This window comes from Onychostoma macrolepis, chromosome 20, assembly GCF_012432095.1.
Source record: "Onychostoma macrolepis isolate SWU-2019 chromosome 20, ASM1243209v1, whole genome shotgun sequence".
NCBI classification, from domain to species: domain Eukaryota; kingdom Metazoa; phylum Chordata; class Actinopteri; order Cypriniformes; family Cyprinidae; genus Onychostoma; species Onychostoma macrolepis.
In genome coordinates this window covers 27,083,799-27,108,556 of record NC_081174.1, presented here as the reverse complement: position 1 = coordinate 27,108,556, position 24,758 = coordinate 27,083,799, and the positions used below count along the sequence as shown (strand labels likewise).

General features: G+C 35.5%; 1 protein-coding gene across 5 annotated transcripts in view; it reads left to right on the top strand.

The window, feature by feature from the left end:
* LOC131526863 (kelch-like protein 29) overlaps positions 1 to 24,758 on the top strand; it is a 285,092-nt gene that overhangs the window by 162,038 nt on the left and 98,296 nt on the right. For all 5 annotated transcript variants that reach the window (XM_058755510.1, XM_058755509.1, XM_058755512.1 and 2 more), the window contains one exon: positions 171 to 689. In XM_058755510.1, the coding sequence (XP_058611493.1) occupies positions 171 to 689 (519 nt within the window). The remainder of the gene's footprint in view (positions 1 to 170; positions 690 to 24,758) is intronic.

Below are 24,758 nucleotides of genomic sequence, written 5' to 3'. Positions count from 1 at the left end.
CTCCTCCAAATAACATCCAAAAGTTTCTTCCTTGGTTATTTAACAAACACCTTCTTACCCAAGGTGCATAGATGCCGTAAAACAATAATTGAGTTTTACAGTTTCCCCTGATGAAGTGTATGGCTGAATGTGATGTTGGTTGTCTTTGACTCTGGTTTTTGTGTTCGCAGGGCCCCCATGGGTGCCTCCAGTGGTGGCGGCCAGTCAGCCCAGCCTACTGGCCCATTCGTACGGGATGCCTCAGCCGCCCGTCTACAGCCAAGGAGTGTCTGTCCAGTCTCCTGTCATCGGCGTGACCCCGGCCATCCAGACCCCCGTCCCACCGCACCATCCGCTCATGACCACCCACTTCCAGCTTCCTCCTATCTCCTCCCAACCGCCTGGCAGCCTGGTCCTCAACCTACAGAACCAGTCGCCCTACGCCACCAGCCAGCCGCCAATCACCCCGTCGCCCCTGACGACGGCCGGCCAGGTAGTTCACCCCGCCCCTCAGAGTGTGGTGGGGAACGGTCACATGACGCACCCGCTCATACAGCCGCCCGCTTTGCCTTCCGCCGCGCTGCCGCTAACAAACGGCCAGGCGACGACTCAGCCGGCCTCGGCCAATCAGGAAAGTCAGAACGGGCTTCAGATGCTCCGTACGGTCGGAATGGGGAAGTACGAGTTCACGGACCCGAGTCATCCGAAAGGTAAGCGGTTCCCTTAGCTTGTGCATTTGCGACTAACGAAGGATAGTTCCTTTTTCAAGGAAACTGACCACAGACGTGTCAGCTAGACGTTGTTAAAACCTGCCGAGTAACAGCCGGCGGTGTAAAAGCTCCAAGGTCGTGGATTCAGTCCTGAAACAACTGTCACATAAGCAGACCTATTCCTCGCAAACATTTACGCCGGTTCCTGAGAGTCTCCTGCTGTGAATTCTTGACTGTTTTCAAGGCTGTAAATCGTTGTTTGTACAAGATAACCTTGGACGAGACTCTGTCAGTCCAGAAACAGATGTTGTGTATTCCCTGAGCAATTTTCACATTTAATGAAGCTTTTAATCTAGGTTTAGATTGGCTTTCTAAGCTCATTTGATTTTTTTTATGAGCTCTATAAAATGAGTGCAATTTACTTTCCACATCGATGCAACTTGCAATTGTCTCTTAAGATGCAAAAGAGCCAATTACATTAGACTTGCATGCATTTTTGAAATGTAACTGCTTAAAGCACAGTTAATGCAGTGGCATTGAAGCAGGTTTGGCTCTCTTGTCGTGAAAACTAAAGTAGACTAATGTGCCATGTGAAAGGCTCCGCTTAGATAATAATGCAACCCAAATGGTTTATTTCTCTATGAATTAAGTCTTATTCATGTCAGTAATAGCAAATGTTTATTTTTATAGTCTTCCCTGTTGAAAAACAACAGCAACTTAAGATGATTTGTTGGTTTAAGCTGGTTTACGTCGGTCTAGCCGGTCTTTCAGACTGACCAACCCAACAAAACTGGCCAAAACTGCTATAAACCATCAGGTTAGACCAACCTAGCTCAGACCAGCAAGCCTCCTAAGACAGATTTAAGCTGTCTTTTCTGATACAATTATATATTATATTATTTGATTAATTATATATTTGATTAGATTTTTGTTCTGTTGCAATAGTGCATTGATACTTCAGGTCCTTGTATATAAAGTATTTATATTTATTTGTTTGTTCATACATATTACTTCCTATAGTTCAGTAAATGAAATGAAGACTTCCTATAGTTCAGTAAATTTTTCCTTATAGTCAGAGCCTAAAATGTGGTACTGCACACTCTAAAAATAATAATAATACTAATAATAATAAAAATCTCAGTAACATTGAAAGTATAAGTTTAATTGTTACTTTAAATTTTGAAGTAAATCAAAGAGCTCAATGAACTAAGAGTTTATTGCACTTTTCCGATCGCATTGAATTGAATTACATTCGCATAAAATCGAGTAGAAACAGCATGATAAATGGTAGGAAACAGATTTGTTGTAGCATAATTTTTGCAGTGTGCTTTAGAGAGATTTAAACTGATACTAAAGGCTTATTTTCTCACTCATTTGCTGCAGTTTTGTTATGCATTGCTACGGAATGAATAGTGACATACACTCCCGTTCAATTTGGGGTCAGTAAGATTTTATTTAATTTCATTTTAAATTTTTAAATTTGTATTTTATATAAATGTGTGCTTTGCTCACCAAGTCTGCACTTATTTGATCAAAAATATAGCAAAACAGTAATATTGTAAAATATTATTGTAATTTAAAGTAACTATTTTCTATCTAAATATATTTTAAATTGTTATTTATTCCTGTGATGCAAAGCTGAATTTTCATTATCATTACTCCAGTCTTCAGTGTCACACGATCCTTCAGAAATCATTCTAATATGCTGATTTGCTGCTCAAGAAGTGTTGAAAAGTTAAGTGCTGCATTTTTGGGGAAACGGTGATACATATTTTTTCAGGATTCTTTGATGAATTGAAAGTTTAAAAGAACAGCATTTATTTGAATAGAAATCTTTCATAGCATTATAATTGTCATTGATTTAATGGATCCTTGATTAATAAAAGTGTTTTAAAAAAAATCTTGCTGACCCCGAACCTTGAATAGCAGTGTATGACTTTCGTGGTTATCTGTTTCCCAGCTCAATGAATTCCCTTCGCTTTGTTAATTAGCTAAAAATGGTCCAGTTCTCTTGACTTTGATGGTTGGCTGATTTATTCCCTCACACGTTTCACCTTGTTGACCAAATTAGCACATCTGCGCACTTTAGATCTAAGATCTGGTTGACAGAGAACTTGGGTTCCCTGGTGTTTTTAGCTCTGTTTCCTGCTGCTACATCCCTTTAAAGAAACACAGGTCCTTCATGGGTCAGCACACACCAGCAGCAGCGTGAAGAGTGTGGCCTTCTCTCTTAATACAGCTGCGCTGTGCTTAAGTGCAGTGGGCAAGGTTAGCAGCAGCGTGAGAGCGCTCCCCGTCTGGCCTCGATCTGCGCTAACATTGGTCTGGAGGTCCTTATTTGTGCTCATGGCTGTTTTTAGACCTGGAACGGGTTCCTGTCAAATAATTCTGAGTGTGGATTGCTTTCTAGGAACACTTTAGACAGTCTGTTCCTCCCGATGGATCATACGGGTTCATTTGACCGATTTGGGTTTGTTTGGCTGTTGTCCAGTTGGGAAACTGTCTCAGCTTCAGGCCGTTCACTGACCATCTTTGTGTATATTACACTCGAAATGGCAATAGCTAGAGGAAAATCAGCTATGTGATTGGCTAGTTTTACTCATCATCAGAGTGAGATGGTGCACCAGTACACCTGAAAATCACAATAAGGATAGCGGAATAAAATCTTTGAAAGATATTATACATGATGCTCTCCAGCAGAACTCTATATTTTGCTTTGTTTTCGAAACTTTCTGTGAAATAATCTGTACTTATTGCTTTTAAAGAAAAATCATTCTGATTGTATTAGTATTATTTTATTATATACAGCTAGTCACAGATCAGCGCTGTGCCGCTTTTCGAATGACTTTTTTTTCATTTTCATTCTATTTTTTATCTCATTTAATGTTATTTTATTTTATTACTTTTTATATTTATTTATTTATTTATTTTTGTTTGTTTGTTTGTTTTGACATTTATTTATTTATTTAAGATAAACCCACTTTTAAACAGCACATAAAAACAAACAAACAAACAAACAAAAGTACTGTGGTTGGTCAGGCTAGTTTGACTAGCTGGAAAGTAACCCAGTCCAGAAAAGAATGTGTTTTTGAAAGATTTTTGTTGCAAAATGTACAGCTCTCTGTGATTTAGTCTATTTTTATTTTTATTTTATTTTATTTATGTTATGAACTGTTATCATTCATAGTATTTATTTATTTATTAATTATGACTGTTATGAATACTTACAGTATGACTCCAGAAATCTGTTTTTGAAAGATTGTTTGCAAAATGTACCGCTTAGTGTTTTCACTATTGACTTAGATTAACCTTCTGTGCAAAGCACTTTGCATTTAGTAGAATATAAGCTTACACGCAGAAGGTGCTCAGTGATATTAAAGGAAGGGCGGTGCTGTTATATCCATTGACAAATGAGTGATGCTACATTTTATCATTAGTTCACATCCATTTAATTTATGGCACAAAAGTAAAATCCACATTAAAGTCTGGCAGAAAAGGACTCATTAGTGTAAAATGCAGTATGCACTTCTATCTTCTATGTGGCTTTTTCATTAGAGCCGATTTTCTCTAGGTCATGCAGCATTTCTCATTTAATCTGAAAGGTGATCAAATGTCTCTGGCCATGAATCTGTTTCTGCATCGTTTTTGATTGAAAACGCAGAATTTGTCATTGTAGTATAATGATTGGTTGGAATCTTTAACATATTCTTCTTCAAAAGTGATGAAATGAAACTTCAAGAAGTCAGGAAATTCGAGGCTGCCCAGGGGTTGTTTCAGAGCTATTGAGTTGATTTATCTTGTTCCGAGTGTCTTATCAGCATAAAAATACGGCTTTGAGATTGCAATGGGGGTGTAAAGTCTTTGCCAGTGACATGTGGTGTTTAAGGCCGACAGCTGTTTTCGGGAAAGACGCCAGTGGCGCTGCTCTGTCACACTCAGAAGGGAAGACACGCTTCAGAAATATATTGTTTCTCAATGAGCAGTTGCCTAAAAACGCTATATTTCGCAACAGAACAAGACAGATTGAAGACTGAGCCCATATTTTTAGACTTGCGAGACGTTGGCCCCGATTGGCACCAAAACCGACCTGAATATCTCATCTGATCAAGGAGAGCTGGTTCCTTGGTGCCAACATGTTGGCTGCGGTTTTCTCAAACACTTGAGATGGGAACCTCTGTAAAATTCAGTGCGCAGGGGAAGGATTTTTGCCGGCGACAGAATTCAGAAGTAAAAGGATTATGTTGTATCACAGGCACATGCAGTACAATCGCAAAAACATTCATACACAAACAGATTTGACTCACTCGTTGGGTTTGAAATGGCAATTTATCATCGCATTGCATCGTGAAATCATGTGCAGCGTGTAGGTGTGTGTATTCAGTGTGTTCTGGATGTGTGTATTCAGTGTGTTTGGGATGTGTGTATTCAGAATCGACTAGTTAGTGGGTTGTCTGAATGACTAGTTGGTCTTAATTAACCTAGTTTACAGTCATTTACCCAATGAGTCATATTTTATGGAGGCGATATATTATACAAAACCCGCTCTTGTGTTAAAAATAGTTAAATGGAGCCTAAAAAATTGAAACGTAACGGTCTGTTGTTGAGAGCAATTGATTTTAACCTGTTCTTCAGCCAATATTGCAGTGTCGTTTTAAAGCGTAGGAATTTTAAAAATATTTAGATAATAATAAATAAAATAATATTAAATAATATAGTAATTGTTGTCATCATTACCATCTATCAATAGTATTTTTATATCTTACCGAATTGACCCGAATATAAGACAGTGTTTTTTTTTTATTGGAAATGCATCTGAAAAACTAGAGTAGACTTTGACATGTTAATAATACACCCACAACAATAGGTGGCGCCAAACACGCATAAAACGAGTGTGCCATGAAATATGTAATGTGATGTGTGTTGTAAAGATCGCGAGTGAAAACAAAAGAAAAAGAAACTGTGACTGTCATGTTAGCCTGATGGGACCAAACTTCCTCTGTAAGTGATTTTAAAACATAAGACAGTACCCAGATTTGAAGACTACAATAAGATTTCACTTCTACGGTTTATAAAATTTTGGTAGGCTACTATAGATGGATAGCCTAAACATTATATAATTCACATGAGCTACCTGTTATTTTTATGGTATATCAAAAAGTGTATATTTTTAAATGTCACTGTTGGTACATTTTACCAGTATTTATTTTACCAGTATTATATTTCCGATATTAGTCTGATAATATCGTGCATCCCTACTTGCAACTGTATAAAAATATTAATATAAGATGAAATATTGTGTTTATATACAGTACTTGATTCCAGTGACATTCCGTCCATATAAGCTGCAAATGCTCCACATACCCAGGAGTTTACGGGCTAATTAAAAACATGATTATAAGTTTATAAGTTGACCCCTTGTCATTTGAGATGTATCTTAAAGCTTAATAAAGTGTTGGGAATGAGTACGTAAAATTATTTATTTGAAAAACAACGGTAATTTTCTGTAAATCTACATAATTTACGGAAGTTTCCAGGCAAGCGGATTCTCTGCAGCTTTCTCTCTCTCTCTGACTGACTGAGCGCTTCAGAGGTTCACTCTCCGTCAAGCGATCTGTGCTGTTTTTCAGTTCATCTCAATGGATGCGCAGTGTATTTGACGTACCGTAAACTCTAGTGTGAAGGCGCACAATTTGCCATCGCTTTGTCTCATATACACGCACGCAAAGAAAGACAGAGTGAGAGAGTCTTACACACCATGCAGAATTGACGCGCTACATGTAAGCGATGTTCTTTGTTGTATTTTCCTGTCAAAAGAATGGAGTTCCTTTGGAATTCTTCAGCTTTTAAGAACTGACGGTTTCTCTTGTAGTGGGCGGGACTAATGTGCAAACAGCAATCTCATTGGCTGGCGCTCACGTATTATAGTCCCTGTTTTGATTTCAGCAAATCAGTTCCAGCGAATGCACACAACCTGATTAATATTCATGAATCCAGCAGCTCATTAATCCTTAGTGTGTTTTATATTGTTCTTATTAGTAGAATTCGTATTGTTGTTGTTGTTGTTGTTATTATTATTATTATTATTATTATTATCTCATCAGTATTATTGGTACTTATTAGTATATTGTTAGTTTTTCCCTTTTTTTTTTTCAGAAACACTGAATGACCAGAAAAGCACCACCACCAGTCCTAAGTTCAGTTAAAATGACTAATATGCATTTATACATGGTTACCAAGTTGTAATTCTAATTACTGAAGTTCTATCATTAAATAATAGGTCTACTTGATTATCATATTCTAATGCTTGACTGACTGATGTTAAAGGGGTCATATGATGTTGCTAAAAAGAACATTATTTTGTGTATTTGGTGTAATGCAATGTGTTTATGCGGTTTAAGGTTCAAAAAACACATTATTTTCCACATACTGTACATTATTGTTGCTCCTCTATGCCCCGCCTTTCTGAAGCGCGTTGTTTTTTACAAAGCTCATCGTTCTGAGAAGCGAGGCGTGCTCTGATTGGCCAGCTATCCAGTGCATTGTGATTGGCCGAATACCTCAAGCATGAGATGGAAATGTTACGGCCCTCACCATATTGTGATGCTGTGCCCCGGCGCGACAACACAAAACAATAAAAGCCATTATAAACGAGGCATTTGTTGCATCCAGTGGGGACATAATTACTGATTATAATGACTTATACTGTCTTTTTACATTACCATGTCTGCACAGCTCAAAACTCGCGTTTGAATAGTCAGTAGAAGAAACGTAATTGCAGGCTGTGAGTCAGAATCGCTAGACTGTCCTTGCAAAGTTGGAATTGCCCCACCAAGCCAGCATTGTAGGCCACTCTTCCAGGTTCAGGAAATAGTCCTCCGTAAAATGCGCTGCACAGTGCGCACACTCTAATATTTGGGTTGAACTGTTCTGGAACAGTGTTGTAAATACAACTTAACCACTGATTTCTAGTTGTGTCCTCTTTTGGAAACCCAAACAAAGTACTTTCACTTTCACGACATGGCGCCGGTGGCAGCAACAATACTACAGCGAGAATAATAGTTCCGCCTTCTTTCATTGCATGTATGTTTGGGCGGTGTTATGCAAATCTTCCCACACCGTGACGTAGACTTGTGGGGGTGTGTTTAAATGAGCTGTTTTAGGAGGGCGTGGTCGAGTCTTAAAGGGGTGGTTTACTGCTTTTTTTCTTTGCTTGATTGTGTTTATGGGGTGCAATATAACATGTCTTCGTGTTTCGTTTGTTAAAAAACGCCTTATTTTTCATATATTTCACCTTTATTGTAAGCCGCTTTCTCCTCTGTCATTTGAACGACCGGTTGACTTCCTGATTCTATGAAACCACTCCCTCAGAAACAGGCAGTGGGCTCAGATTGGTCAGCTGGGCCGGTGTGTTGTGATTGGCTAAACTGCGTACTGCACATTGTCCGAAACTTCATGCCCATTACCTTCACAGGCGACAGCTGCATGTGCTCCGGTCAAATGTAAATAATGGTGTCAATGTTGCCGTATCAGTTTGAGCCAGAATTAGACCCAGAAAGCGGCAATGAAGAGAGTCAAGCACAACTTCCGCAAGCATGGCTCTTACAAACGTTTCTGAATGGAAGTTTGCTGTTGTGATTACATATCAATTTTTGAAGTTTGTACACGTTTGTCTTATACACACAAAATAGCATCGAACTAACTGGCCACTATAACCAAACAGCGTTGGCTTGTGTTTACGTTCTTGATCAAATCGAAAAATTACGTCATAAAGTATACATGGAAAATACATTTACAAAATTAGTACATAATTACAAATTCGGGTCCAAAATGTTTGTACGTGTTTGTCATAGACACACGAAATAGCATTTAACTAACTGGCTACTAAAGCCAGTGTTGGCGTTTGTTTACGTCCTTGATAAAACTAAAACAATATGTCTGAAATTATACATGCAAATACATTTAAAATTATGAAATCTTACTTACAGGTCGTGGCCCAACAACTGCTGCCTCTGGTTTTAAAGTTGGAACCGCTCCATGTTTTAAAAATAGTTTCTGTGAGAATCCGGCATTGAACTCGTGTAGATTCTGGAAGCTGCCTTCCGTAAAATGCGCAGCACAGAGAGCTAAATTAGGATTGTAATTGTCAGGAACATAATCAAACATAAATTTTTGATTAAATAATCAAAAATAATCAAACGACGAACTACAGCGTCCGTAGGAAGCCTGAACACAGAAGACCTGACAGCTGGGTGAAAATAACACCGTTTCGACGGCATGGCTACAACTCTCCACTATAACTCTTCCTCTGTGACAAAGCCGCAGAACATGGCCTTGCCCCCTTTTTTGCATGTTCCGGAGGGAGGGGTTTGATGGGTTTTTTACGTATGCAACCCGGGAAGTATCTCGTTGTAGTCCCATAGGAGTCGTTTTTGTAGGCATTAAACTTCCTGATTTTTAAAAGACGATATCTCCGATTACGTTGAACTTTCAGCGCCTCAACTTTGCAGATACTGTTCATGCACCAACAGCAACATTACACACTATTTAAAATGAAAAAAGTGAAATTGCAGTAAACCACCCCTTTAACTTTTATAAAGAACATCTCTTTGTATATGTGTGTGTGTTTATGTATGTATGTATATATGTATGTGTGTGTGTGTGTGTGTGTGTTTTTATATATATATATATATATATATATATATATATATATATATATATACAAATACAAATACACACATACATATATAGTATATCAGTCTGGCGAGTAAACTTAAAAATTTACTAGCCAGTGGCGATTCAAGTGCCAAGGTGTCCGTAGAGGGTTGAAATACGTATACGTATATATATATACATACATTTAAAAACATGATATGTGTTTTATATTACTGATGTTGACCTGATGTAGTGTGTTTGTCTGATTCACAGTCAGAAACATCATCCAGCATTCCCAGCAATGCCATTTTCCACATCCAAGTGACACTAGTACAGCAGCTTTGATCTGTTTGGTTGGAAATGACAGTCGTGTTATCCAGTGCAGTTCAGACTCCCCGTGAGTCCCGTCTTGGGGAATGAGTCGAGACAAGCTACTGGGCCGTTGACATGGAGGCAAACACAGGCTCTTTGCAGGACTCCTTGTCTCATGAAGACAGAGCGGCCTCGGGCCATGCGTCATACGCCCTGCTCCCAGAGCCACACGTGGAGAAATGAAGCTGCGTATCACAGCCTGAGCGCACTTCTCCTCATGTTATAAATGAATGCGCATCCATGTTAATGAGCAGGGACTTGAGGAACGATGCCGTAACTCTGTGGGGATAAGCGTGTGATGGACGATGTAACCTAAGATATCGAAAAATCGCATGAAGAAGAATCGATCCAGAGTAGCGTAATGTTCTCTTTGTTGTGCTCACAAAATCCACCACATCTCTTGACAGCAACCGGAATGTTTTTTTTCTTCAGATATAGAGCTTAACAGTCGGGTTCTGGAAGTGAAAACTCCATTGGGAAATAGATTTTCAACAATAACTGATAAACCTTTACAGACAGACCTGTTGTGAGCTCTGAGGTTATTAATCAGTGGTATATGCTCTGTTGAAGCCATCTGTTTGCATAAATTTTATGTATTTTTAAAATAAATGTAATAAAATATTAGGTCACACTTTATATTAGGTGGCCTTAACTACTATGTACTTACATCAAAAAATAAGTACAATGTACTTATTGTGTTCATACTGTATTGCAAAACACTATTGCTGCTATTGAGGTGGGATACGGGTAAGGTTAGGGACAGGTTTGGTGGTATGGGTAGGTTTAAGGGTGGGTTAAGGTGTAAGGGATGGGTCAAGCAGTGTAATTATAAATGTAATTACAGAAATTAATTACATATGTAATTACATATAGGTATTTTTAAAAATATAAGTACAATGTAAAAACATGTATGTACACAATAAGTGCATTGTACCAAATTATTAATTCAAATGTAAGTACATAGTAGTTAAAGCCACCTAATATAAAGTGGGACCAAATATTACATTTGAACCTTTTTTAGTAGTTGTGTTTGAGTCCCTCAGTTGTCCTCAGTGTGAAAAGATGGATCTCAAAATCATACAGTCACAGCTGGAAAGGGTTCAAATATGCAAAAAATGCTGGAAAACTGAAGATATATACACACACACACGTTCGTTTTTGTGAAAAGTGGGGGCATCCCATAGGCGTAATGGTTTTTATACTGTACTTACTGTATGTGCTATTGCCCTACACCTAAACCTACCCCTTACAGGAGACTGTGCATTTCAACTTTCCCCAAAAACCTCACTCTGTATGATTTATAAGCGTTTTGAAAAGTGGGGACATGGGGTAATGTCCTGAAAAGTCACCTTCACCTTGTAATACCTGTCATACCTTTGTCATTATACAAATCTATGTCCTGACTTTTCACAAAATGCACACACACACACACACACACATACATATACACATATACTGTATATATATGTGCATATATGTATGTATGTATGTATGTATGTATATGTATGTGTGTGTGTGTGTGTGTGTATATATATATATATATATATATATATATATATATATGTATATATAATGTATATATGTACATGTATATGTGTGTGTGTGTGTGTGTGTGTGCATATTTGGCAGAAATCTAAATGTAAATACATAAACCAAAAAATAAATATTTTCTATAGATATATTCGAAAACTTTAAATGATTAGTTATATATTTTTCTATCATTTTTAATTTGATTATGCCATTTGCAGTGCTTCATGGGATTGTAGTCCTCACTAAAGCCACTAAATTCATAGTCTTTTTGTCTTTTCATATACTTTTTTGGTTCAACTTAAATTTTGTAATGTTATGATTCACCAGGAAATTCATGGATTCATGATATGATTCATGGAAGAAATACTTCCGGAACCAGTGCCGCTCAAAAAAATGGGCAGGCGCTAGAGCACTCCATTGTGTCTAGATGAAAGTATAGATATGTAAAACGAGCCCCATGTGCACATAAACACCTCCAGGAATGTCCGGCGCTCTACAGTACACCAAATCCCATGATGCATCATTGTAAAGAGCATGTGGTTTTAAAGCAAAGCCGCAGCTGCGCAGCTCACAAGGGCTCGGGATTGTTGTAGAAAACAGCTCGAGAGTGTTGGAGCAGCGTTCCCCTGCCGTTCCAGACAAATGACCTATAATGGCACGGCTAGTTTTGGCTGTTCAATTAGGAAACTAATCAGTTTAGACAGATGATTAACACTGCGATACAAGGGCCACCCCAGGAGCGTCCCGCTTTGACACAGGCTCTGCTGCTGCTTCTGTCTTTTGCATATACACTTGTGCATTTGTGTGCATTTATTAAAATATTGCTGTCATTGTGTCTCCTAATTACAAGCTTATATGGAAGCCGTGCTGCAAGTTTCAGACATTTTAATGAGTGTGTTTATTTGTGTCCTTTAATAGCTGTTTTTTACTGTGCAGTCTTAACTGATAATCTGGAATAATAAGGTTGGTTCAAGCGTTGCGTTTATCTGAAACAAATACTGGTGCCAGTGAAATTAGGATCCTTATTAGTTTTATATACTCATGTTATTTAAATTTTATACAATTATATACAGTGTCTTCTGAAACTATTTGGATGCTAAAGACACATAGAAATGTTTAAATGGCATTGCATTAGATAAACAAACTATGATGGCAAATATTCAATGGCTTATTAAAGATATAATAATGATAATAATACTTTATTATTATTATTATTATCTATTTATTTTGTATTATTATCTACTTATTTTTATTTTATTTTATATGATTTTATTTATTTATTCTATTTTAATAAACAAAATTTATATTTACGCCAAAAACAGACCAGTTCAATGCGTTTTAGTTTTATATAATTAAAAAACAATTCATTTATAGTAATTTAATCATCAATAAGTCCTTAAATACTAAATAGTATCACAAACTTTGAAAAAAATAAATCTCATTTTATTATGTTATTTATGCATACAGTTATGCGTAGTTATACATAGTTCATAATTATACATAAATATAGTTAATAAATGTTAAGTGTGTATACTTCAAAAAGTATTTGGATACTTAAGAGACTTAATGTTTGAATGTTATTGCATTAGATAACAGCAGATCAAAATAAGAGTTTTTGTTTTGTTTTGCTTTGTTTTGTTTTTGTTTTGTGATTTTTGACAAGAAAAAGAGAACCCAGCTCACTGCTTTTGAGTTTTGTGTGTAATAAAAATACAATTAGAATAAAATAAAACAAAACGTATATAATAATATTGTCAAGAAGCCTTTGAAAGCTGAATATTATTACACAATTTAAAAAAGGGATGTCTCCTTTTAATTATAGGCCCACTTGAGAGTCAGTATCAATGCTGACCTATCATACAGTATCTAATAATCATTCAGCGGAAGCACTTGTTTGTAATTCTCTTTTTACTCCTAATATTTTTTTCTTAACCTGTTGTCATGGTATCACGCACACAGAGCCAGGTGAATTTGTGATGAACGGTGCGTGAAATGACAAGAAAGGTCCTACCGCTTTAAAGATGCCAACTTAAAAATGTGACGGCAAATTAAGACTGTTTCTGTCTGACTCTAGCTAAAAGCATATTTTTCTCTCATATCATCCCACAGGCCAGATTGGATTCCCCCAATTGCTGTATTCCACCCGTGGGCTGTATTTTTGGATATTTGCATGTTGGTTGACTTCACTAGTAAATCTGTGTGACTGTACAGCAAAATACTGCTGCTGCATTTGGCCTCAATAACATTTATTGCTATTCATGGGATCCGGAAGCCTTTTCCAGCAAACTCGTGGTGTTTAGGAGGATGAATGTGCTCTTTAAAATGTGAAGACGTCTGTTGTGGCTGCGTCGTTATTCAGATTTCCCTCCAAAAAGATTGAATGAGTTGTATGTTTGATTGCGGACGCATCTTGCCGGCGTGTCATGATGGGGAAACATTCATATTTATCACATTTAAATTTTGCATGTTTCAGTAGCAAATTGTACACCTGTTTGTGAATGCCAAGCGGGTTGTTTAAAAGCGCAGTGTTTGGGACTAGTCGACTGACTGGTGAATGCAGGAAGCAATTTTGACATTGTGCAATCTGTCAATGGAAGGAAAATATCTGGTTTGTGATCATCTAGTGGTGTTGTTACTCCTTTGGCATTGGGTTAGCATGTGATGGTTTATGGGGGGTCCGTGCTCACGTTATTCATTTTGCAAAAAAAGATCAATTATGCATTCAACGTCCATTTGCTAAACCTTAAAAATGACTCTGTATACGCAATTAAAAGTCATACATCTTTATTGCATGTGAATGGGGCGTTTGGATGGAGGACAGAGTGGATGCTATTTACCTACTTCCCTAATCAGCATTAGTAGAAGGTGGAATGAAGATGAGACGGTTAATTGCAATGTCTGTGCTGTCTGCTGGAGGAGGCTGTGCTCGGATATCCATATCAGAAATTATTACCAAAGATTTCATTTTCATGTTTCAAGGCTAAAATGAAGAAGTATTTAATGAGGTTTAATAGAAAGTCGAACAGCCTCAAATATTTCAGCTAGTGAGTGTTTCGAAGATGGCGTGTCAGTTAATTTGGGCATGAGGTTATACAATATCATTTGCGTTAACATTTGTTTTTTTTAAAATTATCAAATAAAATAAACTTTCAAGTTTGGACAAATTCTAAATAATGATTATCTTGCATATTAATAATGTCATCAAAAATAAATTAAGTCTAATATATATTTAAATATATATAATTTATATAAAGAAATTCAAACTTTTGTTCAGCAAGGACACATTGATCAAAAGTCACAGTAAACACTTACATTGTTGCAAATGATTTCTGTTTCAATTAAATGTTGATCATTTGAACTTTGTATTTAATTAATTGTTTCCACAAAAAGCAGTACAAATGTTTTCAACATTGATAATGATAAGAAACACTTCTTATCATTGTCAATTCTTGATCAGCAAATCATCATATTAGAATAATTTCTGAAAGATCATGTGACACAAGACTGAAAATTCAGCATTTCATCACAGGAATAAATTACATTTTACAATATATTCACCTAGACAATTTTCACTCTATTTTTGATCAAATAAAAGCAGCCTTGGTGAGCATAAAAGACTTCTTTTAAAAACGTTTGACTGGTAGTGTATAATATATAAAGCAATCCCTGCAGAAAAGGCCACATATGCTGGTTAAACCTAGTTAGTGTTGGTTTAGTACTAGACTAGCTGAACAAAAGTCGGTTGGGCAAGTAAATGATGACAGAAATGTGAAAAGCCTGCTGGGACGCTTCACCCAAAATAACGTACATATATTTTGCTGTATTTATCTTAGTATTTATCGTTGTTTTGTGTATAACTTGGACTATTGTGCCTGGACTGAATCATCTCTTTTGATGAAACTAGTCCATTTGCTATCTCAAAGAGGAGTACATAAAGTGGATTACGGGAGGATTTCGTGCGGACTCATCCCTGTTCTATATTGTAGTTACTAGAATAAAGAACAAAGACGAGCCCACGCCAAATCCTCCGATAATCCGACTGCTTGTTATCGTAATTTCTGAAAGCAGGTGTAAATGCGAGCATGTCTACCGCTGCGGAGGAGCGAGGAGTCAACGCTAGATAATTATTTTGCCATCATCTATAGAGATGTATTTGGAGCTGGAGCGGAGGTTGGTGTGAGTCTCTTCTTATTATGGTTCTTAAGAAGGGAGCAGCCCTCTGTGAGCCATACATTACGTCCCCTGCAGTTAATATGCAGTCGGCAGGAGAGCTCATTAAGATTGATCATTCGCCGACCGCCTCCTCTGTACCCAAACTCTGCTCTGCCTTCATTAATCACTCGCCTTTCAAGATAACGCACCGCGTCACCTGACAGGTTCGCTCCGAGACACCGAACCGCGGCCGGGAAACTGCAGCCGCTCTCTCTCGTTGTTGGAAACTCCACACACTGTCACCAACTCCTCTCCTTTCTTACTTTGCATCTTTATCTTTCTCTTTGTTTGTCTTGATGTCTTATAAAACACTTTATAGTCTGCTGTGTGCTCTTGTAAATCATTGTAACTTTTTTTTCTTTTTTTGTAATTTATACTAGTTACTTATTGTTGCAGCTTTAAAGACCAATGTATAAATAAAACACATAATGAAGACCCAATATCATTTGTAAAATTCTAACCTGAAGTATTAACTGTTTGTGAACGATGAGAGCTCAAATCATGCAGCTTATTAAGGAAGGATTAGCTTTTACGTTTCTGAAAAACTGGACTTGCAATTTTTGCATTGTTTAGAATGGGTGGAGAAAAAACCCTAGACTTGAGCTATAATTAGAGACCAAAATTTCACTGTTTTGCTCATTAAGGCTGTATCTATTTGATTAAAAATACAGAAAAAAAAATATTTTGTGAAATATTATTGCAATTTAAAATAACAGTTTTCTATTTGATATACTTTAAAATGTAATTTATTTCTGTGGTCAAAGCTGAATTTTCAGCATCATTACTCCAGTCTTTAGTGTCACATGATCCTTCAGAAATCATTCTAATATGCTGATTTGGTTCCAGATAGATAGATAGATAGATAGATAGATAGATAGATAAATGCAGCCTTGGTGAGAGATTTTTGTCAAAAACTAAAAAATCTTAATGTAAAAAAAAAAATAATGTCAATTAATGTAATGTAAAAGATCTTAGGTAATTTACATATGCACGCACTATATTTTTTATTTATTTTTTATATTTTTTATAAAACTTGTGATGACAAAAATATTATATTTCTGATTTTTTTGTTAAGATGTGTGTGTATATATATTTCATTGCTCTATGCATTTCTAGACTGTCATGCACATCATTTATTTAAAGCAAGGTGCTTTGCCGATTAGAAGTCTGACAGCGGACTTTTCAGGGAAGATTTGATTAGCCTCTGGAAAACAAGACGCTAGGTTTTCCTGTGACATTTGTTCACGAAACTGCCTTTCCCAAACCAACCTCTGCTCTCGGTTGCATCAGACGGCTTTTTTAAAAAGTTCACACTTGAGTACTGCTGACGTGTGTCCAGCCCTCACACTCTCATTATCAGAAGGGTAAGAATCGAGGTCAGAGAAAATTGATGCCAAACTAGTTCCTTTCATTCTCACCCGGAGACAAAGTGACATTCAGACTACGGCTCGCAATCAGAGGTGCCTCGTTTGCATATGTACCGGAGGGACGTTTTTTGTAACCAATCAAATCAGGCCTCTTCTTCCTGTGGGAGCGCTCGCATCAGGGTGCCGACGGAAGCCAGCGGGTGAACCCGCCCCCTTCTCAGCAGGAAGTCTTGGAGGAAGTACAGTGTGGAGATGGAGGATGGGCTGCGCCGCTCATTATACAGCCGCAGTTATTCAGGACAGCCTCGTGCTCTGAAACACAATCATTTCAAGGGATTCTGGCTCTGTTTCCCAGCACACATAGACTGTTTGTGTCCTAATCGATTTTATTGGAGGTGTAAGGTGAGCAGGAGGTGTTTTGTCAGGGAGTTGTAATGCTAGAGAACTAATTGGCAGAGGTGAGATGTGTGTGTATGGATAAGGGCTCGGTCACTGCTGTTATGCACAACCTTTTGAACTCTGTAACTTTAAAACCATTGAAAATGCTTGTGCTGTAATTTTAGAGAATATTGCTATAAAAAGGAATACAGTAGCTTACCTTAGACTTTTTTTCTTATTTATACAGTAACAAGAAAATGAATAGGGTGGAACCTCACAGGATGAAAATAAAGAGCTAAAGAGTTAGCTGACATGAGCGTGTCTGCCTGAAGTGATTTATTCATTATTATAATCTTTTTTTTAATGGTTGAAATTAGCACACTGATTCCTATGAAATCCTGTTTCCATCATGGAATAAAAAAAGTAAAATAAATAAATAATAATTGCAACGTTTTATCTCAAAATTCTGACTTTTTTTCTCTCGCAATTGTGATTTTGATTTCTTAAAATTCAGACTTTGTTTCTAGCAATTCTGAGAATAATAGTCAGAATTGTAAGATATAAACTGAATTCGGATGATTTTCACAATTCTGAGTGAACATATCACAATTTTGAGCTTATCTTGCAATTCTGGCTTTTTTTTTTCTTTTTCTTTTTTCACAATACTGAGTTTACATTTTGTTTTGTTTTTTCTCCCACCATTTAATAAAAACATTTACATTTTTTTTTTTTTCTCACAATTGTGACTTATTTCTAATTATTCTGACTTTCCTTCTCCGAACTATGAGTTTATATTTCACATTTTGGACATTTATATGTTGCAAGTCTGATTTTATATCTCACAGTAAACAAGAATTAAAACAGAATTGTGAGAATAAGTCAATTCTGAAATGACAATTAAGTCATTTCAAGTTGGTTTGAGCAGATAGTGTCGTTATTGTCATTTCCTTGGGTGCTGCACTAAATTCTAACATAAAAAAACAAAAACAAACTTGTTCATTAAAGCAATGTTCCAGTTGCTTCATTATTTTGTTTTGTCTCTGTAATGAAAGTTTTCAAATGAAGTGTTTTCTTGCAAATATTGCATTAATTGCTGATTAATTGTTCAGTTAACATAAACAAGAGCCCAGTTGCAGTCCCCTTTAAGACAATTGTATAACTGTGAGATTGTCACTAAGGTGTTTATTTTAACTTAAATGTTTGTTGCAATCAGCTGCAGTTCCTTAAAGGGACAGTTCACCCCAAAATGACTTGAGGGTCTTTACCCACCCTCAAGTCATTTTTTTTTTTACTTTTTGATAACAAAGAGAAAATGTGTAATGAAATATTGCTTTACCAGTTTTATCTGCTCAAACCACAGCAAAACCAATTAAAATTCTCTTCTGTGTTCACTTAACAGTGACGACAATGTGTAAGAAACTAACTGATGTGATTTCCATCTTTCATCTATAACCCAGTGTGTTTAGACACGTATGATGAGCTCATGAAACTGCATAACTTCTGCATAACAAGAATGATCCGGGTATATAATAGAGTGTAATATATTATCGATGAATCGGTCTGTAACAGGAGCAGATGCTGGCACACGGCGTGCCAATGACGCGTGCATTTCTCCACTAATGAGAACGCGCGTAATTAGGGATCGAGAAACAAAGGCGAGCGAACGGCAGAGTAATGCAAGTATGAATCACATGCTCACTTATAGACGACCTTAAACATGCATGAAGACTTCAATCTGTCATTCCATAGTTTAGAAAAGCTTTGCATGATAGATGTCGTTCAGTAGCAGTGGAAATCTTTCATGATTGTTCATGTTGTGTTTGTAAAGCGAATAGCATTGACTCCAGACGTGATAAAATACATATTGGAAAAAATAAAATGCTTTATTGCTTAAATATACATATTTCCGCAGTATAAAATGTTTTGTATTGTTATTAGGCTCAAACATTGAAATAAAGAAATAAATTGATCCCCTTGTGCTTTTCAAAGATAATCCATAATTGCCATCACCGGCGGTTCATTAGTAGTGTGGCTACAGCGAACACGTTCAGATAATAACTATTTTTCTTGTGGCTTCTCCGGTAATTGCACTGAAAAAAAAAAAAAAGTTGAGCCAACTTAAAATTTGAAGCAGATTTTTGAGTTTTCTCAACTTGTCGTTTTAAGTTTATACAACAAAAATTTGAGAATCTCCCACAAAAATAAGTTGAGCAAACTCAAAAATCTGCTGAAGCTGGTTACCTTCAAATTTTAAGTTGGCTCAACTTTTTTTTTTTTTTAAACAGTGTGTGCAAAGCAAATTCCCTGGGGTTAAATCAGAGTTTCAGCAGCTATAGAGATTGTGCCTGGAAATTACTCCACGCAAAGACCTGAGCCGCTAAAGCACGGCGTTTCTCAGAAACGTGGACAGAAAGCGGTTTCCCGGTATTATCATTGCTCAATTTGAATGCATCTGTTGAAATAAGGCAAAGCATAGGTGTGAAATATGCTTGCTTTGACATATTTTATGAAGCAGAAGCTGGAGTCAGCACTGTGTTTGTAGAAGTGAGCTCTATGATGTGTAACGGTACATGAAATGAAAGTCAACCATGTGCAGATTCCAAATTCTTGTTGGCTAAAGCGTAATAAAATAACTCATGTAGTAAATGGACATGATGGTGTGATGGATTTAGATGAATTCTCTAGATTTTAAGGCACAGATGTTTTGTATTTGCTTTATTCAAATCGAGCGTGTTGAGTCATGTCAGTAGTCTTTTGTTTGCCTAATTTGGTGTTCACACTCATTTTAAAAATTGCTTGTAAATCTCTCATTATGCGATATTATTGCAAAATCTTGGATTCAACATTTTTGTCAACTTCTTTTCTTTCAATTAGGACACGTTTTGTATTTCTTTTTGGAACTGATTGATCGTAGTCCTCATTGATCTGAGCCAAACACCTCCGTTTTTGAGTGAAAAGTCTTATTTTTTGATAATTTTGCCAATGTTCACTCAAACTTTTTGAGGTCTCAAATAAACTCAAATCAGTGAGGCTTTCGATCTATCAGCTCTAAAAAGAAACACACAACCTGTGCTAAGTGAAAGAAAACAAGTTGCTAAAAAGATTGAATCCGGTATTTGGTAATAATATAGCATAATGAGAAATTTATAAGCAATTTTTTGTAGGCTGGTCATTTTGATTGGGAAGCCACAAGTGTAAGAAGGTAGGGAAAATCCCCAAAAGTACAAAATTTTCAAAGATAATCCATAATTGCCATCACCGGCGGTTCATTAGTAGTGTGGCTACAGCGAACACGTTCAGATAATAACTATTTTTCTTGTGGCTTCTCCGGTAATTGCACTGAAAAAAAAAAAAGTTGAGCCAACTTAAAATTTGAAGCAGATTTTTGAGTTTTCTCAACTTGTCGTTTTAAGTTTATACAACAAAAATTTGAGAATCTCCCACAAAAATAAGTTGAGCAAACTCAAAAATCTGCTGAAGCTGGTTACCTTCAAATTTTAAGTTGGCTCAACTTTTTTTTTTTTTTAAACAGTGTGTGCAAAGCAAATTCCCTGGGGTTAAATCAGAGTTTCAGCAGCTATAGAGATTGTGCCTGGAAATTACTCTCCACGCAAAGACCTGAGCCGCTAAAGCACGGCGTTTCTCAGAAACGTGGACAGAAAGCGGTTTCCCGGTATTATCATTGCTCAATTTGAATGCATCTGTTGAAATAAGGCAAAGCATAGGTGTGAAATATGCTTGCTTTGACATATTTTATGAAGCAGAAGCTGGAGTCAGCACTGTGTTTGTAGAAGTGAGCTCTATGATGTGTAACGGTACATGAAATGAAAGTCAACCATGTGCAGATTCCAAATTCTTGTTGGCTAAAGCGTAATAAAATAACTCATGTAGTAAATGGACATGATGGTGTGATGGATTTAGATGAATTCTCTAGATTTTAAGGCACAGATGTTTTGTATTTGCTTTATTCAAATCGAGCGTGTTGAGTCATGTCAGTAGTCTTTTGTTTGCCTAATTTGGTGTTCACACTCATTTTAAAAATTGCTTGTAAATCTCTCATTATGCGATATTATTGCAAAATCTTGGATTCAACATTTTTGTCAACTTCTTTTCTTTCAATTAGGACACGTTTTGTATTTCTTTTTGGAACTGATTGATCGTAGTCCTCATTGATCTGAGCCAAACACCTCCGTTTTTGAGTGAAAAGTCTTATTTTTTGATAATTTTGCCAATGTTCACTCAAACTTTTTGAGGTCTCAAATAAACTCAAATCAGTGAGGCTTTCGATCTATCAGCTCTAAAAAGAAACACACAACCTGTGCTAAGTGAAAGAAAACAAGTTGCTAAAAAGATTGAATCCGGTATTTGGTAATAATATAGCATAATGAGAAATTTATAAGCAATTTTTTTGTAGGCTGGTCATTTTTGATTGGGAAGCCACAAGTGTAAGAAGGTAGGGGAAAATCCCCAAAAAGTACAAAAATTATCAAAAAAAAAAAAAAAAATTTAGGAAGTTGTATACCTTGTGTGTGCAGTGCCCAGTAAGTTTGGTAAATTTGGGAATTTGGTCATATTTACCAGCATTTTCAGGGAAAAGAAAATCCCTTTTGGGGTCAAAATGACCCAAACTTTTCTATTACTGTTAGCAGATTTGATTATTTAAAAGACACGATCTCAGATATCACCTCCAAATACAAATTTTAATGCAAATGCAAATACTTTCTTATCTCATCCTTTTTGGTGTATGCGCTCTCACACACATACACAATTTCTATATCTGAGTGTGACTCATGCAGTACAGTGCAGTGGATATAGAATATATTCAGTATATTTGTAATATTATGTGGGAACCCGAGGGTTTTGAAAAGGTCATAGTTTATATGGATGTCTTCGATTTTCTTCCATCTGAACAAAATGAAAGCAGGCTTCAGCTGTAAATGGTCAAAAGAGTATGTTGAGCATCCCCTCGTTTGAATACTAATCTGATATCTTATTCAAAAATTGAAAATTATGAGAATAATTTATTTATTTCAGGAGCTCTATTGTGGCAAAGCAATAAGATACAATTGTGAGAGCAAGATTAGAAGTAATTAGAAGCGCCATGGTTTCAGTGATAACTAGTTGCAGTGATCTCAAAAGCAGGTTTTGTTTTGGGCAGACCCAGGGGTCACCAGTTAATGATTTCACAGCACAATACCAACACAGATTTATTCTCTGAGATTTAATGGAGTTGAAATTAAGCACTGGCATGAGATCTTGATATCTGTGCCACCCGCTAAAACTGCTGATTGAAAGTTCAAGCATTTTCTTTTATTTTTTTTTTTATAATTGACAATAACTGCATGTATGCACATACATACATGTGTTTCTTTTCTAGTCCTAAAAAGTGCTTAAATATATCTCCATGCCTATATGCATTTATTTGAAATTGCATTTATTTATTTATTTATTTATTTATTATAACAGTGAAAAAGCCTTTACGGTGACTTGCTTCTGTTATGGGGTTAAAATAAATAAGTAAATAAATGTATCTCTTTATATCACAATTCTGAGAAAAAGTGAGAATTGCGAGATATAAAATCAGAATTGTAAAAAAAAAAAAATAATAAAAAATTGCAATTCTGACAAAAACTATTGCAGGAAATAAACTCAGAATCCTGACATCTCACAATTCATTTTTTTGTTTTTGTTTTTTTGTTTCCTCCACATAATTTCTGCTTTTTATTTCACTATTTAGATTTTTTTCTCATAATTGTGAGTTTATATCTCACAATTTGGACTTTCTTTTCAGAATTACAAGTTTATATCTCGCAATTCTGTCTCTTTTCTTGTCTGAATTGTGATTAAAAAAAAAAAATATTTTTAAATCCCAATTACCTTTTTTTAATTTGGTCTTATATTTTATTGCCTATACTGCACTATTTTGTAATTATTGGTTATGTTATGTTGTTTTTTAGTTGTTTTTTTAAATATATTGTGTCAAGTTAAAAACAGTTGTTTCCTATTGATTTGTTCGGTTAATTGCTCTAAATTAACATTTTAAATTGACAGCACTATAGTTTAGATTTGAAAATTATTTAGATAAACACATTTATAACAGCATATGCTGTAGAAAACTAGTTTGCAAAAACAATATTGCTGTATTTTGGTGGTTAATTCACATTTTGGTTCAAACTATCATTTAAAACAGAATCAATTTAAATGTATATTTGAAACATTTAGTTCTATTGTAAAATCATCGTACAATATCCCAGCATCAGGATTGACATATTAACTGAGATAAATGCTTTCAATTTAAAAAAAAAAAAAAAAGTTAAAATGTATTTATTTATTACATTTAGAATCAATTCTAAGATTTTACCTTTTTAAATATATATGTGTGTGTGTATATGTATATGTGTGTATATATATATATATATATATATATATATATATATATATATATATATATATATATATATATATATATATATATATATATATATATATATATATGTATATATATATATATATATATATATATATATATATATATATATATATATATATATATATATATATATATATATATATATATATATATATATATATATATGTATATATATATATATATATATATATATATATATATATATATATATATATATATATATATATGTATATATATATGTATATATATATATATATGTATATATATATATATATATATATATATATGTGTGTGTATATATGTATACACACACACACACACTGTCTCCATAAACCTGTTTTGGAATCATTTGAAAGTGACTAAATTGAAGGGAGGTGCTGATGTTTTGGCGAACATGCCATTTTTATTGTTTTAATTTATTTATATATTATTTTTTTTTAACTTCCTTTTTGGCATAATGTGACAAGTACACCAGAAACCCAAGTGGGTTCCTTCCCAAGCATAATGTGTTGGTGGATTATATTGTTTTTTTTGTTGTTTTTTTAATTACAGGGGAAGGAAAAAAGATTGAGAGAAAATTAGCATACTCCTGCTGCTTTGTTCTGAACTGAGAAGCAAACATATTCAACACTGAACCTAAAGACCAGCCCATCAAATATAATTTAACACTTTAAACGGATCTGTGTCTGTGTGTGTGTCTGTGTGTGTGTGACTGTGTGTGTATTTGTACATCGGTAAGTTGTGCCCATGTGCTAAAAATAATTGCTTATTCCATGAGCTAATTGCTGCGATTAATTCAGTTAATGAGTTCCTGAATTAGTCAGATAAATGCATTTGCGTGTGTGTGTGTGTGTGTGTGTGTCCATGCTTTGCTTGTCAATTATGAATTTTCGTCACGATTAGCCTCTCCTTCAACCTAGATGAATCTGTATTGGAACATAACGTTGCCTTGTAAACGAGTTTATTTTTAATTTACAGGGTACTCAACCAAAAGAGGGCCAAGAGCACTAATGAGAAATATATGCACACTTTAAGATGTTTTATTTGGAGTTCTCGTGTCACACATTTTCACATTAGTGAGCCAATCCTTTCATTCTCCATTCACTTACATTATTTAGCTGTTTTTGA